Source organism: Camellia sinensis, chromosome 5, assembly GCF_055761805.1.
Source record: "Camellia sinensis isolate YWXY chromosome 5, ASM5576180v1, whole genome shotgun sequence".
Lineage (NCBI taxonomy): Eukaryota > Viridiplantae > Streptophyta > Magnoliopsida > Ericales > Theaceae > Camellia > Camellia sinensis.
In genome coordinates, this window is record NC_138965.1 from 211,857,800 (window position 1) to 211,877,810 (window position 20,011).

Sequence of the window (20,011 nt, forward strand, 5' to 3'; positions counted from 1 at the left end):
ATTGAGGATCCTTGATCCCTAATAATAGGAGGCATGTGACCGTTGTTTGAGAAAAATAGATACAAAGTGACTACATGACCATTGACTAGAATATTTTTTTTTTCATTATTTTGGTGCAATCATCTTGTTGTGATACACACGTCAGCAAAAAAGAAGAAAAAAAAACATATTCCAGTTGGTCAAGTTTAAAATTGAAGTAAATGACATTAAAGTACAAATTTTAAAATTGCGTTGCTTTGATTCAACTTTAAACTTAGATCATTGGATATTACTATAGAAAGATCACAGAAAAGGATCCTGATCTCATGACCTCATGCTATTAGATGGAAGACACTTCTCTCCAATCTGGGCTTGTGGGACGCCATTGCCTACACTTCAATGATTTGATCAATTTTAAGCTCTCATGTGTAGATCATTTTTAAACAAAGAAAAAAAAGGAAAAAAAGATTGATTCAATTATTGCAACTACATAATTCAAGCTCATCTATCTTTAGAAAAAAAGATACATTGTTTTTAAAATTATATTTGTCGTCTAATATGAATGTGATGAAATTATGTAACTACGGAATGTGGTGGGCTCACATGGACCCACTAGACGGATCCAGTCAAACTAAAGACAACTTGGATTCTATAAGATGATCAGACTGTCATGCTTGAATTCTTAACCTAATTGATAATTTTTTTATTTCCATGGAAAGTTTTATACTAGAGAAGAACTTATGAATTTGCTGCTAAATGCAGGCTTCCACTGCTGGAGACAGAATAAAGAAGTGGGGAGGGAGAGTAGATCCTGACAAGAATGATGAAGAAACCACAAATTAAGATCAGAATGTGTCGGAAAGCAAAAGCTACAATTTTTGGTGACATTTAACTACAAGCGAAGACTATTTTGAGATGATAGGTTAAAAGTTAACTTTTTTATTATTTTTATTTTTAAAACGTGTGAAACAGTAGAGGTGTAGTATAACTCAAAAAAAAATTAAAAACCTAAAAAACTGATTTTTAACACAGTTGCCAAAATAGACCTATGTTTCATCAATAAATGTTTTTGGAACTTTTATTACCACACAATGGCTTCATTCATTTTTAAGAGAATGGACCATATGTTGAAGGTGGGACTGAATAGTCTTTTCACTCTCTAGTCCAAATGTTGATGAAAATAATTTTATTTTGCAATATGCTTAAGCTAAGAATTAGGAAGGAAATTAAGATGGATATATCGAAATTATTATTGAGTTTATGAACAAAAGTTGAATTTCTTATTAAGGCACTGTTTGGTAGAGCTGTGTGAAAGTGATTAGAGATTATAACTTAGCAGATTATAGATTATAACTTTAAACATAAGCTGTTTACATGTTTGGTATAACTGTGAGATTATAGATTTAATCAACAGAGTAGTGTTTCGTTAAATAAGTTATAAAATAGCCTTTAGCTATGTAATGTCCTTTTTGCCCTTTTTTTTTCTTCTTTTTTTTCATTTTATTTTATTTTTCTCCTTATTTTCTTTTATGTTCTTTTTTTTTCCTTCTCTTCTTTTCTTCTCTTAACTTGTTTTTTGTTCTCTTGGTTCCTTATTTCTTTTTTTATTTTCTTCTCTTAATTTTTTTTTTCTTCATTTTATTTTATTTTATTTTTTGTTCTTCTCTTCTTACATATTAATTATATCCATGTATTTATATTAATGTTGTGATTTCATTTCAGATTATTTTTTTATATTCATTTTAGTTTATAAATACATGAATATTTATTATTTCATATTTTTTATTAATATAAAAATCACAATTTTTTTTTCATTAAGCAATTTTCTCTTCTTTCTTTTTTTATTTTTCTTCATTTTACAATAATTCCAAACCCTAGCCACCTTTGGCAGCTCTAGGGTTTTGCTCTAGTTCAGATCGCGATTGATCAGGATGGGTGTGGTAAGCGTTGTCGATCACGAGCCAGGGTTGATCATCATCGCGATCGCGACGCTAGAGTGAAAACGGTCAATCGTGACGTTAGTTTGGAGATTGCAGCGCAATGGTGGTGGTGAGCTCTGGTTCGTCACCGTTCGATCGTCACGCTGTCGATGGTGAGCTCTGGTTCATCATCATTCAATCGTCATGCAGATGCGATAGTGAGCTAGGGCTTTGCTCCTCTAGTTCGTGAGAGAAAGAGAGAGAACAACTCAAAAAACTATTTTACAAATTGCGATGGCGACGGGAGGATTTTGCCCCTCTGGTTAGGGTTTCAGATCACGAAGGTGGTGGTGACGGAGAGAGTTTCAGATTGTAAGAGAGAGAGAGACAGACAGACAGACAGGCAAACAGAACCAGAAATCACCTCTCTTCGCTAGAAATCACCTTTCTGGTTCGTGCGAGAGATAGAAATGAGTGTGTTTTGGTTTATATACATGGCATACTTGTAATAACTTGAAATTGTGAGGGCATTTAAGTCATTTTGCCCCTCAAATGGCAGCTGCACGCTTAAACTGTTTCGGAAAAGCTTCTCCTCTCCCATGCAAAGAAAAAGTTGATTTTTTACTTATAAAAAGTTATAATCTGTATTATTAAACTAAACCAAACACACCAAAATAGCTTAAATTAAGCTAAAAGCTGAAATAAGCCCTACCAAACAGGCACTAAGAGTATAATTTAGAGTGCATAGACCAAGAAAATGACTAGATAAAATAAAATGTATGTTTTATTTTTATTTTTTATTTTTTTTTATGTTTATACATTACCTAGTGAAAAATAAAGAGATTATCAATTTCAAAAGCAGCAGGCAATGGATACATATATTTATTTGTACATGCAAAAACATCATTCATATAAGGTGTTTTTTTTGTTTTTTTTAAGGAGAAGAGGTAAGGAGATGTCAAGAATCTTGATGAACTGGCGACAACACACACCTCTACTGATAGATCTTGTAAAAAAAATTTATATTTTTCAAGTGTCCAATTCTGTATTTTTAGATCTTATTATTATTCAATAGTAATCTCCAAATAAAGAACTTGACACCCACTGCATTATTGTGGTGTCGTTTTTGAGATCTAGACATATAGACAATCAATTGCCATTTAAAAAATAAAAAATAGAAAATATTGAGCCATGCCACGAGTGCCACGTTCATTGAGCTGTATTTTTTAATTTTTAATTTATTTTTTGTGGTTGAGTATCATGAAGAAAACTCTTTGTTAATGTGAACCAACCACAACCTTTCCACATGTTAGGGTCCAACATTAATGTCATTGAATAAATATCATTTCTATGGAGCCAAAATTGTAACCATGATTTACATACAGACTACTATAAATTAGAGATGAACAATATTATAGAAATAGACAGAATAACTATAGAAAGCAATTATAATTATATATATCAGATGGTAAGACATATCATCGAAAAATTATTTCATTCACATTGCGCTAACTTATTAAAATATAAATTCAGAAAAATTTATTTTATATTATATTCATTGTAAATATGACTTTGATTTTATTAATTTTAAATATAAACTACACATTTACTTTTAAAAATTAAAAGTAAAACTAAACTTTCATAACATCTAACATTTTTTATATTCCGGAAATTAAAGAAAGAGGATATTTCACACTCATTCACTCAATACATCGTCTCGTTTGGGAAGTTGACTATTTTAATAGATTATTTTAATTTTTGACTATTTTAGTAGGTTAAAATTTTTATATTTGAGAAGATTATTGGATTTTTTTGTAATTAAATATGATATTTGTAAGAGAAAAATATAAAATGATTATGAATTTGATGTGACATTTTATCATATTAACTATTTAATTTATTTTATTTTTATAGATTTTAGTAAAAAAAAAACAAAAACAAAAACAAAAACAAAACAAACAAAAAAAAAAATTCCAACTTGCTAAACAGACTAATGTCTAGTGATATTTTACACACACTCACTCACTCACACTCTCTTTCGCTTCTCTCTTTCTCCCTCTCTAAACATGGAGAATAGTAAACAACCACTTCTCTTCTCTAAAGAATCAAACACTACTTCTCTCTCTTCTTCCTCCGTCAACGGCGAGAAAGGCGACATCGAGCCGATTAGCAGTGCCAAAGATTTTTTCAGAGAATTCTGTGCGGAGTCGAAGAAACAGTTGTATGTGGCCGGTCCGGCCATCTTCATCTCCATTTGCCAGTACTCTCTCAACGCCGTTACTCAACTCTTCGCCGGCCATCTCGGAACCATTGAACTCGCCGCCGTCTCTGTCGAACTTTCCGTCATCGGCGGATTCCCTTACGGCATCTTGGTACCATTTTTCATCCAATAATTTATAAAAATGCCACGTAAATTTAAAATTAATAGATGAATCATATATAGACAATGAATTTTTATCCACACATTTGAGTTCTGATATAGTTCAATATTTAAAAAAATAACAACATGTAATAGTATATATTTTGTACATCACATATTTCTTGACGCGCAACAAATTGTTAAAAAATAAACTGCAAGTTATCCTAAATTTAAATTTACATTTGTTTATAACTTATGAAAATTATGTTTTCTGACTCTCTAGTTTTGATGTATCCGTGGGGTTAGGAAAATTTTCAAAGGATAGTATTTCTTTATTGTTGCTATTACATAAATAGTGAGATTTTTGGTTTTTTTGGCTCTCTAATTTATTTATTTATTTTGCGAGTATTTAGGCATTCATTTTTATAAAAAAAAAAAATTTTGAGTCTATAGATAAAGAGATTTTTTTAAGAACTTCTTGATAAAATTAGAAAAGGATAAAATTCCTAGGCCATTCTAAATTGGAAAATGCTATCCATCTTAATTAACTTATCAAATTTTTCATATGTGTATATGGATTCAACGCAAATTCATTTGTGTGTGAATCTCACACTTATACAAGAGATTTGATAAATAATTTAATAAATTATTTAAAGTTTAGAGACTGCAACCGCTTAATTTTTCACAACAGCAATGTTAGGTATCATGAAAAATCTTTCATGAAAATAATCATGAAAGCTTTGTACCCCTTGTATTACATTTAGAATAAAACACTACACATTAATCAAAGTAATCTAAGGATCATAACTCTTTCATGATCCCTAACTTTTCTCTTTTCACAATGAATGATGGTTTTACCAGTGGCCTACATAGACTGGCAGGAGTAATTATCTAATGCTCTGGAACAATGTTTTATGAGATACTAGTTGGATTTACACCTTTTGAGATTTGAGTTTAATACATATCATCTCGTAATGTTTGAAAAATTACATTAACTCTCCTATCTTTATAATTATTTAAACGGAATAAAGACATTAAATTCATACTCTCTCTATTCTTACTTTGCTTTATTTCCTCTATTTTTTTTTTTTTTCCTTTTCTTCGCTTTACTTTTTTTTTTTTTTTTTGTCAATGTAATTTCTTTTGTTTTTCTACTAGGAGTTGTTGCCTTTTATATAAAGAGGGGGTTTGTGAAATGAGACTATTAACCACATGAGTGAAAATATAATTTTTAAAAGATCAAAAGGTGAAATGTAATTGAACTAAATCTCAGAGAGTATCAATGAAATTTACCCTTAATAAATTCTAACCATCCAGATTATCAAAACTGACCCACAAATAGCCCAAAAGACCTAAATTGTTCTCTCAAGTTGACAACCTTACTTGTATCCGTCTAAAATTCACAAAAATCACATTAATATATGTTAAGGGTTATTTAGAATAATTTAAATAAATATATTTTTTTTTTTATGAAAGATATTCAGAAAAATAGAGAGCTAATATGACCTAAATAAATACATTTATTTAAGGGATGCTAGACAAACTCTTAGTCTGATGAGTAGGAATGTAAGAAAAATCGGAAAAAAAAAAAAAAACAATTAAACCGATAACCAAATCAAACCGGTCATATTTGGTTGGTATTTTAATATGAATCGGTTTGTTCGGCTTTGAAAATTATTTTTTTTCCATTTTCAGTTTGGTACCGATTTTGACATATTGTATACCGATTTTCACTGAAACCGACCGTAGATGTTTACATATAATAAAATTATTGTTTTTAAGTTTTGGTATTATTTTGATATTAAGACTTTGGTTCTTAAATTATATTTTATTTCTAATTCTAATTCAGTAAAAGCTTCAAGCATTAATATTTATTTTTATTTTTTTTTGTATTTTTGTGAATAGTTAGATTGGATATGGTTAAAATAATGTACAAATGCCAATTTAATATTTTTTATATAAATTATTTATTATACTACAAATTTAAAAAACGATTCATTTTGAAAATATTTAAACCGATTAAATCACATTAAGTCGAACCGTTTGAATCGGTGCAGTTTGGTACGATTTGATAAAAAAAATTTGATCTATATCAGTTTCCAATATAATAAAACCAACATTATCGATTCGGTACAAAATTTCACCTAAATGCTAAATCGGTGCAGTTTGGTGCGATTTGATAAAAAAAAAATTGATCTATATCAGTTTCCAATATAATAAAACCAACATTATCGATTCGGTACAAAATTTCACCTAAATACTGAACCGATTACCTCCCTAAGTATCTTTTAAAAGAAATTAGCCTTTTAATCTTCCAAATTTTATATAAATATCACTTTAGCCCTCAAAATTTTACTTTGACCCCCTTATTTTTACAATTTTCCTAGTCAGCCATTGCATTGTAGCATTGAATAACTAAATTGCAACAGTTTGGGATGGGGAGTGCACTCGAGACACTATGTGGGCAAGCCTTTGGAGTAGGCCAACTAGACATGCTTGGAATCTACCTCCAAAGATCATGGATCATCCTCAACTCCATGTCTCTACTAATGCTCTTTCTCTACATTTTTGCAACTCCAATTCTAAATCTCATTGGCCAAACCTCTGAAATATCCGCGGTAGCTGGAGCTTTCTCACTGTGGATGATACCGCAACCTTTTGCTCTGGCGATGAATTTTCCGCTCGTTAAATTTCTGCAATCGCAGAGTAAGTTGGTGCCAATGGCTATGATAGTTGGGGTGACACTAGTTTTGCACACTTTCTTTAGCTGGCTGTTGATGTTGAAGCTGGAGATGGGGCTGGTGGGTGCTGCCATTGTGTTGAATTTGTCATGGTGGTTCTTGGTGGTGGCTCAGCTTTTGTATATTGTTAGTGGGGCATGTGGTCAAGCATGGACTGGATTTTCTTGGAAAGCTTTCCAAAATCTTTGGGGGTACTTCAACTTATCTCTTCAATCAGCTGTAATGCCTTGGTAAGATTACCTGTCTTCTTCCTAATTTGTCTCGTGTCAATTTAATCCCTAATTGAATTACATCAGTTTTACAAAGGAGTGTTGTTATTAGCATCCTATCAATTATTTTGAACACCTTATTTTTTAATTTTTTTTTATCACAATAATAATTTGAAATGAAATTATAAAAAAGGACATCAATTACTTTGGAACATCCCATCTCACAATTAAGCACACACCTATTACATCATGAGTTAAGATTTATGAGAGCACCTATGTCCATTATCATCCATCTATCTTCTCCAAATCCCACCTTCAAAACCTACCCACCTTAAAAACCTTGAAAATCCTTTGACGACAATATTCCAATAGTAATAGTAGTTTGATCAGTAGTTTGATTACTTACACTTTTTCGACAATGATAATGAGTGAAAGTTCTTTAGGCAACCATAACTTCATGAGACGAGAGAAGTACAACAAAAAAAACTCAAAAGATGTTCATAGCTTTGATAGTATTCTTAATTTAGAGGAGATTGGCTTTGTAAGGGTAAATTTCTTGAAAAAAAATGACAAAAATAATAAAAATTGTTCGTCATTTTTTCGAGACTAAACTCCCTAACATATGATCAAAATTCAAGAACACAGGCCCAAACATTATTCATTTGTTCGAGAACAAATAATCGAAACCCATGGAGATCGCAGAACCCACAAAAAAGGAAATTTTAAATCAACAACAAAAAAAACCTACGTTTATTTTCTCAAATCATGTACAAGTATGTGGAGATGAAATAATAATCACCTTCGTATGTTTTGTTAGGATTTTTGGCAGAGAGGCTATTTGGGGTGTGGGGGTGTGCATTTAATTGAATGGATGGAATACTTTCACAAGGATAATTTTGGTATTATTTGAGGGGAAGAAAGAAATTTTAAGAGTTTTAAAATTTATAAGTGAGGGTTTAAAGAAATAAGGAGTCCAAAATAATTTATAGGTGCTAATACCATCATTCTTTACAAAATTTTCAAATTATATCAAGCGTAAATTACAACTTTCACCCTTCTAGTTTTAAGTAAAGTTTTACTTTGGTCTTTTTCCTATCAATTTCAATTATATCAATTTTAGTCTCTAAATTTATGATTTTGTTCATGATTAGTCTCATTGAGCACGTGTAATATGTTTTTACCAGCAAAATGATAAATTTTCAGTTAGTGTTTTTAAGTTTTAATATACTGCTTTTTTTTTTGGGTGCAAGATTTGTGCAGCTTACAAAGCTGGTATGTTCTGGCGTTGGTTATGTTCGCTGGTTACTTGAAGAATCCAGAAGTTTCAGTGGATGCAATGTCGGTGAGGTGCAGTTTCTTCTATCTCCTTCCAATTTTTTTTTGGCATAATTTTCGTTGGTATAAAAAATTCAGAGCATGTTTGGTATCATTTTCAATTTTTTTCGTTTTCAATTTTCGTAGTTTTGAAAGCAAAAACAAAAACAACTGAGGCGATATCAATTGTGCTAAGTAACACTTCCTCTCGTACTTGAAGGTTTGAGAGGTGATCACACCATAATATGGTGGACCCTCTCACACCAAATCAAATCCGTATATAGTGATTCAATCTTCCCGTAGGAAGAAGGTACTGGAAGTAGGAAGTTTAAGATTTGAATGAAGAGTCACAATGGTTTAGAAACATGGTGATCATTGAGTTTGAATTCCATAAGTTGCAACCACTAGTTGACAGCCACCATATGCTATATATATGGACAAAGCATAGGTTCAAAGCACTTGGATTTCTCTCAATTTTTCCTCTTCCAGATTGTATTCTTCTGTGTGATTAAACACCCTCACGGGAACTTCGATTCATTGCCATTGTTAAGTTAATCTTTCAGTGGTATCAGAACAGTGTTAAATTGAGTACGCAAGTGTTGAATTATGATATGTAGGAGGGCAAAATTTTAGAATTTATTTTTTCCAAAAATTTAGAGAACAAATTTATAAATATAGTGTCTCGCGTCAGTGACTTGTATTTGGTTGTTCAATCACTATAAGCACAAAAATAACCCAACAATGCACCCAAAGGAAGTTGTTGTGGTTGGATACAACGAAAGTACAAATTGCCGAAATCAAGTCCGAATATTGTCTAGTGAAGGAAGTTTTACAATTTTTATTTTCCTTTTCGGTTGCCAAAACACGTCTCTATCTTCTTCATTTTGTTCATTTCAAAATTTCAGTCGAGACAGTGAACTTCATTGTGAAAAACAACGAAGAATTGATCCTGAAAATTTGAGTTTTTTGTCTCTTGTCTTTGACGCCATTGCCGGAGATGACAACCTGAAGAATAAGACCATTGGTGAAATTTGTTTATAACAATCACATGCCCTGTATTTGATTAGTTCTTGGGCCAGGTCCAAATCCAAGAAGCAGGGGCTCAAGAATTAAAGTTTCTACCCGAAACCCTATTACTAGGTCCAATACGGGTCCCAAACTGTTAAGCCCAAATTAAATATTGGGGAAATTACCCACAGGTCCCATGTGGAACATGTAGACACCATTTAATCCCATAACTTTTTGAGTACACCCAAAAGTCCTTTTCCTCTATTTTTCTGCTTTGTGCTTCCCTCTTTACGATTTCTTCTCTCGTTTTTCTTCCTTCCCCTTTGCCTCTGTTTTCAGCAGCAGCAGCAGAGCAGTCCAGCTTTACCCAAACGTGAGGCTAACAACAAAAGCAAAAATAAAGCTGGCAGCATCCAAGTTCCAAGTCAAGATCCACCGTTACCAAATCATGTTCTTTCCACTCATGCTCTCTCCATTTCTGAAATTACTTACCACTGGCGCAATATCTCACTTGATCTAGATTATATATGAAGTCATTCACTGAATAATGCAATCCTTTTGTAGAAGTCTTCATCCAAATCGCAACCCTGCTCTTCGAAAAAATCAAAATCAAAACCTAAATCTAAATTTAAAAATCAAAATACACAAATCTACCAAATTTACACAAATCAAAAAAACAAAAAAATAATAATAATAATAACAGAGGAAGAAGGAGAGAATAACAGATTCTGAACAAGTAGTTTTCGAGTTTTAGTTACAGGCGGTAAAAACTGTAAAATTTTGCAGTTTCAAATTTTTTTAGTACTGGAATGAATCATGGTATAAAACTGTAAAATTTTACAGTTTCATAACATGTTTTTCAGTTTGATTAATTTGACTCTGGCAACTTCCCGGCGATGTTGAACATTCCGACGAGTCTCCGGCAACCGTTTGACGAAAATCCGATGGTAGTAAGATGTGAACAGTGTCTGTAAATTAAAAAAAAAAAAAAGGATTTTTTGGTAACAATTAAAAATGTATTGTACTAATTGGTGCAAGTGTTTTGTTTTGGGATTAGCTGGATCTTGAACTTGGTACATGGGACTTATCAGTAAGTTCCCCAAAGATATTTATCATTATCATTATTATTATTTTTGGTTTGGTATTTTGGCTGATTCTTATTCATTTCAAAGTGAAATTGAGTGATTCAAAAAATTAAATTTTTCATAATTTTGTAGGAAACTCTGAAAGTCATTAAAAAATTTTATAAAAAAAAAAATTTTGTATCCATAATTGTGTATATATATTTAACATTATTCCATAGTAGACATTTATTTTTATTATTATTATTTAATGGCAATTAAAAGTGTCATGGATTCTTCAAGAATCGAGATGCTTAATGGAAATAATTCCCGAGCATAGAAACGCCACATTTCTTATCTTCTTACATATGAGAAAACATTGCATACTTTATCCACTTCTAAACTAGATGATGATTCTAGTTGGTTCCATCATAAATGGATAGAAGATAATGCAATGGCAAAGGCAACTATGTTACATAATATGAAAGATAACATTATTTTGCTTTTTGAAGAATATGAAACTGCAAGACAACTAATGGAAGCACTAGAAAGTAAGTATGGAGTTCGATCGGATACTCAAATTCAATTGCTCTTGGACAAATATAATAACACTCGTATGAGTGATAATGAGAGTGTTGGTGATCATGTTAATCAAATGGAATTAATTGCTAAAGAATTATCCAACGCTGGTTACGCTTTGTCGGACAAGATGCAAGTAACTACCATACTTAATAGTCTTCCATTGTCTTGGGATCATGGTATCACATCTCTAACGTGGATTGATAGAAATTGAATTGCTCTCCTGGAAATGACAAGGTCTATGATGGCTCATGCTGATCTTCCTATTCATTTTTTGGGGGAAGCCTTGTCCACCGTTGCGTACATATTAAATAGAGTCGAAACAAAGGCCAAACCTCTAACTCCTTACGAATGCTGGCCTGGAACTAAACCTAATGTTCAAAATCTCAAAGTTTGGGGATGTAAGGCACATGTACTTATTCCTAAACCTTTAAGGGATAAATTGGGAAGCAAAACTTGGGAATGCAAGTTTATTGATTATGTCAAAAATGGGAGTGGCTATCGTTTTTACCATCCCGAACGTGGATTGATAGAAAGTCGAGATGCTATTTTTCTTGAATCCACTGATCTTGTTACTCCTATTGAACAAATTGAATTGCTCTCTGACGTATCTCAGGATTCTTCTCTTCCTTCTTTGTCACACAGTCCACATATTCTCCCTAAACCATCTAATAGTGGGAGCAAACGCAAATTACATGACGTTGGTTTCCCTGCTTCGAATTCTGAAATAAGTGGGAGCAAGAGAGCAAGGCATCCATCTACGGTTTTGAAAGATTGTTATGTTTTTCAAGTTGAAGAACTTAATAACTTAGTAGATGATCCTACTAGTTATAATAAAGTAATAAGTAGTAATGATGCTACACTATGACTTGAGGCAATGAATGAAGAACTTGACTCGATCAAGAAAAATGATGTTGGGGAATTAACGGACCTCCCAAATGGAAGAAAAGCAATTGGTTGCAAATGGGTTCTTAGAAAGAAATTCAAAGTAGATGGAAGTTTGGAGAAATACAAGGCCAGGTTAGTAGCCAAGGGTTTCACTCAACAACCTGGAATAGACTTCGTAGATACATATTCTCCTGTTGCAAAATTTGCCTCAATAAGAATTCTAATGGCGGTAGTTGCCAGGATGGATTTAGAATTGCATCAATTAGATGTTAAAACAGCTTTTCTCAATAGAGAATTAAAGAGAAATTTATATGATGCAACCTGATGGTTTCTAGAACCAAGGCAATGAGGATAAAGTCTACAAGTTAAAGAAAGCTCTTTATGGACTTAAACAATCTTCAAGACAATGGTACTTGAAATTTCACCAAGCCATTTTAGAAATTGACTATGTTGTGAGTCCGTTAGATCACTGTGTTTATAACTGGAAAAATGATGACAAGTTAACAATATTGTCTTTATACGTAGATGACATATTATTAGTAGGAAATTGTCCAGATATGATTATAAAAACCAATACTTTCTTAGCATCTAGATTTGAAATGAAAGACATGGGTCTTGCAACCTATGTTCTAGAAATTAAAATTTCAAGAGATAGAAATTCAAAATTATTATATCTAGATCAAGAGAAATATCTAGACAAGGTACTCAAAAGATTTAATATAGATAACTGTAATTCTTTAAGCACGCCTGTTTGCAAGGGACAAAGTCTTAGCAAAAATATGAGTCCTCAAACTAAGTCTGACGTTGAGGAAATGAGAAATGTTCTGTATGCTCAGGAAGTAGGCAGCCTAATGTATGCTATGACAAGCACTAGACTTGACATCTGTCATGCAGTCGGATTGGTAAGTCGGTTTCAATCCAATCCAGATAAGAAACATTGGCAAGCAGTCAAAAGAATATTCAGATATTTAAAAGGCACTAAAAATTTGAAGTTATGTTTTAGTTTGTGTGATCTAGACATAAAAGGATACACTAACGCAAATTTTGCAGGAGATGTAGATGATAGAATATCTGCTAGTGGTCATGTGTTCTTGTTTGGTGGAACAGCAGTTTCTTGGTTAAGTAAGAAACAGAGTTGTGTTGCAAAGTATACTATGGAAGCTGAATATATAGCTTGCAGCACAGCCGTTAGTAATGCGGTCTGGATAAAACGATTTGTTGATAGTTTACAATTAGGTATACCTATCAGACTGGTCAGTATGTTTTGTAACAATCAGTCTGTCATCTCATTAATAAAAAGTGGAGCAAATAGCTCTAAGGGAAAACATATTGATGTTAGTTACCACTATATTCAGGACATAGTGGAGAGAGGTGAAATTAAAGTCAACTATATACCCTCAGAAGAGATGCTGGCTAACCCTATGGCCAAAGAGTTGTCTTTGGAAAAATTCAGAGAACATGTAGCTAATATGGGATTGAAAAATACCTAGCTAGGTGGTTTAGCTACTTATATAAGAGCATAGTCGGATGACTCTGAGGACGCCTAGATAACCGATGTTTTGCGACTCTATCTTGCATAGAAACATGTGTTTGGTCAGGTAACAAGATAGAGGAACTGACAAGGTACGGATATCATAGTTAGCATGAGATGTAAAGTCCATAATATGCAATGTGCAAACTAGATGATATTGTCTGCTTAATCAGCAAAAAGTCATTGATAAAGTGTGTTAAGGAAAACCTTCAGGAATGAGTCATAAAGAAAGTACTTAACAATAATTTCAGTGCAAGTCGACACATGAAAAATGTGTACCGCTGAAGTCGTCAATGGTGATTGGGTATGGACTATGAACCCATCACTAAAAATTGATGCCGTTCACTTGTTACATAGAGAATTGAAGTCATTCGAAATGTGTTGTCAATGGGAGAACACATTCGTACGCGTGCGGTCAGATTGGTGGCAAAAACGTGCGCACGTATGGCCAAGTCACAATCAGACGTCGATCTATGAGGTAATTTCATAGATGAAAGTTGGCATGAGGCAAAATTTTGGTACCAAGGTAAACATGCCTAACTCAGGTTTTATCACCAATATTATAATGTGATTAAGTGGGAGATGAAGGTTCGAGAGGTGATCACACCATAATATGGTAGACCCTCTCACACCAAATCAAATCCTTATATAGTGATTCAATCTTCCCGCAGGAAGAAGGTACTGGAAGTAGAAAGTTTAAGATTTGAATGAAGAGTCACAATGGTTTAAAAACATGGTGATCATTGAGTTTGAATTCCATAAGTTGCAACCATTAGTTGACAGCCACCATATGCTATATATATATGGACAAAGCATAGGTTCAAATCACTTGGATTTCTCTCAATTTTTCCTCTTCCAGATTGTATTATTCTGCGTGATTAAACACCCTCACGGGAACTTCGATCCATTGCCATTGTTAAGTTAATCTTTCAGTACTGAATTACTATTGTCTGTCGACATGGTTGCATTTTTAACACTTCCTCTTGTGCTAATTAATCTAAAGGAACTATTAATCACAACTTTAATTTTTTCTTTCCATAATCAAGAATAATGAGATGATAAGAACTTTTTGAGGTAATACTAAGCATAAAAGCTTAAATATTTATTACAAAAGTTTTTAGTGTAAATTTTTAAGATTAATCCTAATGATTTCTCTAATTTCAAAAACAAAAATGCCTCAACAAAATTTTTAATTTTAGCACAAATCAGTGCAAATCATTATTTCAAATTTTAAATTCCTAATTTTAGTAAATCAAAACATAGCATTTTTTACAGAATTAAATTATTAAATATCAAATTTAAAAAAAAAATAGGAAGTGAATTTTGTTCGTAAAGTTCCCAAACGCTTGCAATTTTCATTATTGTCCAAATAGAAATTAGTCATAGTTTTCACTGTTGCTAATTGCTAATTGCTGGTTTATGGGTTCTGCAGCACAAACATATATGGTGTGACTTCCATGGTAGCTGTGGGATTCAGTACAGCCATAAGGTTTTTAGCCCTATATGAATTTCACTTCCACAAAATTTATTTATTTATTTATTTTTAAGTCATGAAAAATTAATTTCTCACGTAATTTAATCACGCTGCTGCAGCGTAAGGGTGTCAAATGAACTGGGGGCAAAACATCCCGGAACAGCCAACTTCTCGGTGGTGGTGGGTACAATATATTCATCTTTGTTTGGGCTTGTCATGGGTCTTATACTGATGATCGACCGAGACCAATACCCAGACTTGTTCACAGACAGTGAACAAGTAAAACAGCTTGTATATGAGCTCACTCCATTGCTTGGATTAAGCATTGTCATTGGCAGTGTCCAATCTAGTTTCTCTGGTAATTTTTTTTTATCAATTTTTAGTTTATCTTTCGGTTCAAATCTTATTTTTATTATATTTGTAAGTATGATTTTTGAATTAATTGAGGACAATGTTGCAGGGGTGGCAATTGGAGCAGGATGGCAAGCATGTGTTGCATATGTGAACTTGGGGTGCTACTACTTGTTTGGTATTCCATTGGGACTTGCTTTGGCTTTCACCTTTGACTTGGGTGTCGCTGTATGCATCTGTTCTCTCCCACTTCCTTTCAATATGACTATAAAGAGATTTGGCGAATTTTATGTAGTGTCGGATTTACTGAAACTAAACTAAACTAAATCAAGCTTTAAATCAAGCTTTAAATCCTATCAAATGGAGTCGGTTATATGAATCTTTCTTCTCCACACAGTTTTATCAAAGACCATTTCGCTAGTGAAATTAAGTATATCCATATCTCTATTTACAACGCTAGCCAGCATTAATCTAGGCCTACCTGATCGCCTAACACTTCCATCTACCGTCACTGAATCGCATCTCTTTATTACTGACTTTGTTGGTCTCCGTTGAATATGATTAAACCATCTCAATCCATTCTCTCTCAACTTATCTTCTATCGGTGCTACTCGTACCCATTCCCGAATACACTCTCATTTTTAATTTTGTCTTGTCTAATCTTGCTACACATCTACCTTAGCATCATCTCAGTCACACTCATCTTATGTACATATTATTTTTTGGTTGCCCAACACTTCTTTCCATACAACATCGCTGGTCTAATAACCTTTCTTTCCATACAACATTGCTGGTCTAATAGCCATTCTATAGAACTTACATTTTAGGGCTGGTTTGGCTTATCCTATATAAGCCAAAAAGTCAAAAAGTTACTCCAAAATTCAAAAAGATATCACTATTCTAAAAAAAAAAAAAAAAAAAAAAAAAAAAAAAAAAAAAATCAATTTTGTTTCCAAAAAGTACACACCGAATTCAATAAAGTGCGGCTGCTGTGTGCATAAGTGAGAAAAAATAAATGATTGGGTGTGATTTTTACACACACCGTTGTTTGTCCTATGGGGCCATCACGGGTCCCGTTTTGATAATCTGAACCGTGCAATGTGTAGAAATCGTCGAGTATTATATGTCTAAAAGAAAAATCACATTGATCGGATATCGATAACTATATGATCAAATCAGTTATGTACAACAAATGGATAGTGTTATAATTAATGATTGAAAAATAAATAAATCTAATCAGATAGTTATCGATATCCAATTAACGTGATTTTTTATAGGTACATAGTGTTCGACAAGTTACACACATTAAACGGTTCAAATTATTAAAATGGGACCCGTGATGACCCCCACGGTTCAAACAAAACCGTCCAATGCTTTGTACAAAAATTAGCCAATAATTTCCAACTCAAATTACACAGCCGGTTGTACAGCCGGTTGTACGGCTGGGGCCCACTCCTCTCTTATCATCTCTTACACACTTTTTTTATACAATTTTTTAATACACATTTTTCCATAAAAAGTTAAAAAGTTAACCCAAACCTCTATATTTTTTTTTGTCTTTTTTAGTCCAAAAAGACAAAAAGTGCACTTTTTTAGGACACCTCAAACCAGCACTTAGTCTAGTTGGTATTCGTTTATCGCACAGTATCCCAGACATACTTCTCCACTTACACCATGTAGATAAAATATAAAATAAAATGATCAGTTCATCAAAAAATATGTTCTCATGCTCAATCATTTAAATGAATGATCATTTCATAAGGTGATTAAAGAATGATAATTTCATTTTATTTCACCAAACCAAATTCTACCGTGTTTGACTTTGGATCTGTTAAAAGAAAGAAAAATAAGTGGAAAACATATTTTTTTACAACTACTTTTCTTTTTTTCATTTTGTAAGAACCTTCATTTTCACTTCTATCTTTTCCCTTTTCATTTTCTTTTTCTTCCACAAATTTAAGATCCAAACACAATCTACATGAATTCAAACATAGGTTTTGCTGTGCATGAGTCAGGGAAAATATTTGTTGTTCTCATAATTTTTTTTTTTTAAATTTATTTTCAAATCAAATGAAAATTTTCAGGGAACATGGTATGGAATGATGTCAGGACTATGCTTACAAACATGCATCCTGCTCTGTATGGTCTACAGAACCAACTGGAATAAAGAGGTAAACAAAAACAACAGTATATATATACATAGATCAAGTTAAATGCACTTTTTGATCACGATAACATTTTAATTGTGTCAATTTGATTCCAAAATACAGAACAACAATGTTAGGTATCATGAAAAAAAATTTATAAAAATAATCATGAAAACTTTGTGACTGTTGGATTACACTTAGAATAAAACAACACACATCCAAGGATCATAAATTTTTCATGATTATTTTTATGAAAAAAATTTCATGATCCCTAACTTTTCCAATACAGAATGGGTCTTTTATTTTTAGTCCCCAAACCTAACGCGGTTCAAAATTAATGTACCCTTAATATCTAAACTATCCCTCATTCCGTTACTAATTTGGATTTTGAGATTAAATTGACACAAGTAAAGAATTATACTTCATGGACTACTAGTAGCTTCGTTTAGAAAGATATGTCCCATTTTTAGTGAAAATATTTACTAGTGAAAGACTTCTATACTGGTGCTTATGAATGCAGGCAACCATTGCTGGAGACAGGATAAAAGAATGGGGAGGAAAAATTGGTGCAAAAGAGAATGATGGAGAGAGCACCAAGTAAGATCAAGATGTTCACAAACACAAGTCCACAATTTTTTGGCAAAAAAATTCAAATTCATAAAGATATTCATATATTTTCGCTCTAATTCTAGGCGTTGGAACATTTTAGGAGTGGTTTGGGATGATCTAAATAAATACACTTTTTGACTTTTTATAAAATATGGGTTGAGTATGGGTTAGGTTTTAAGTGATGTGGTAGAGAGGTCATGTGACTTAAATAAGATGATGTGATTTAAATAGGATAGTGACTTTTTATTTTTTTAGGTTATGACAAATAAGGCTTAAAATATTATTAATAAATAATTTATTTATTTATTTTGTGACCTTTCACATGATCCATGAATGAGGAGTTACTGAGAGGTTATGAGTATTAGTAACTAGTAATTGCTTGGGATTATCAAGAATTCCACATTGATTGAATGAGTAGACAAAGAGGTGTATAACTAGCAAGAATTGGGTCCAATCCACCCAACGGGCGCACGAAAGAACCCAAGCAATTGGGTACAAAATGTTACGAAACCCTCAACTAAACCCTTAATCCCACATTCTCTACTCATACTTCATAGTTTAGAATGCATACTATAATTTTTATTAGAATATCATTTTTCTCTTTATTTTTAATTATAACCGTCAACACTTTACATATTTTATTAACAGTAGTACATGGATACAAAATATCATTTTAGTTTTTTTCATTTTTAATTATAATAGTCAACATCTTATATGCTTTATTAATGATAAATGGACCGAAAGATGAGATTAAAATTTAATTTAAAGTGTAAAGAATTAATTGTGAAATTGAAATATGATTTAAAGGGTAAGAAATTAACTGTTACAACGAAAATGAATAAGATCATGAGATAAAAGTAAGTATAATTTATCCAAAGTTAGATCAAGCTAATCCCAAGGGCAAGAAGGGTGACGCAGCAAGCAGAGAGGCACGAGTACCACGCTTTTTGAGTCATATGTCGGTTAGTTGAAAGTCATCGATAAATCTTTCATTGTTTTTTTATTTTTTCAATCATTAATTAATTATAACATGTTCATGCCAACTGCCAAAAATAAGAGAAAAGGCCACCCAAAAAAATGTCATAATCTAGAAATTATTTTTAAAAGTTGTTCTTCTATCAGATATTTTTTCAGATTTATTTTATTTGTAATTGATTTTTTTTTCTTGTTTTTAATGAACTTTTTCCTTCGAAAAATTAATTTTTTTAAATGAGATGGACCTAAAAAAAAAGTAAAAATAGAGGGAAAAAATTGATAATTTTTTTTATAAAAAAAATTATATATATTTTTCTTTTTATAAAAAAAAAAAAAATGTAACTTATAAGCGAGTGTCAAAAAAAAATTTGTGATGTTTTGATGTGCAGTTTACTCTTTGATGTGCTGAAAAATAAATCTATTCCAACGAGGCATATTAAATTCTGCAACCACCTAAATAATTGAACTTAAAGGAAGAGATGACAAAATCCTATAGAATCCAAGATTTTTTTTTAAAATGATTTTTTTATTTGATTTTTAAGATGATTTAATAGAGACAATAATGCTATAGATTCAAAATGGAATTTCAAGATCTTTTGAAAAAAGATTTAATTATAGAATAAAAAGGATTGAGACCGCTTTTTCTAGTTTACTAATTCGACTTAAGGGTCAGTTGACGGTTTTGTGAGCTTATTTTGAATTTATTTTTGACAATCTTACCATTTAATTTTTTACTAGTCTCACGAGGAAATGAGGTCATTGTTGTGCTAAAGGTACAGTAGTGACTATTGTATCTCAATTTGAAATATATTATGAGCTCATTTTTATTATCTGAACCGTTCATTTTATAAAGTTTGTTAAGTACTT

The 20,011-nt window shown here is 32.0% G+C and overlaps 2 protein-coding genes across 2 annotated transcripts in view; both read left to right on the plus strand.

Annotated features, from left to right (window-relative positions):
• LOC114311836 (protein DETOXIFICATION 29) overlaps positions 1–1,160 on the plus strand; it is a 32,609-nt gene extending 31,449 nt beyond the window's left edge. Inside the window, exon 8 of the mRNA XM_028258008.2 lies at positions 742–1,160. Within this exon, the coding sequence (XP_028113809.2) occupies positions 742–822 (81 nt within the window). The 3' untranslated portion in view covers positions 823–1,160. The remainder of the gene's footprint in view (positions 1–741) is intronic.
• A 2,738-nt stretch (positions 1,161–3,898) lies between these two features.
• LOC114311860 (protein DETOXIFICATION 29) lies at positions 3,899–18,475 on the plus strand. The gene is made up of 8 exons (XM_028258034.2): positions 3,899–4,270; positions 6,687–7,228; positions 8,468–8,554; positions 15,021–15,077; positions 15,182–15,420; positions 15,523–15,641; positions 17,498–17,584; positions 18,081–18,475. Exons 1-8 carry the CDS (start codon positions 3,965–3,967, stop codon positions 18,159–18,161), a joined length of 1,518 nt encoding a protein of 505 aa, XP_028113835.2. The 5' UTR covers positions 3,899–3,964; the 3' UTR covers positions 18,162–18,475.
• Positions 18,476–20,011: the final 1,536 nt, after the last annotated feature.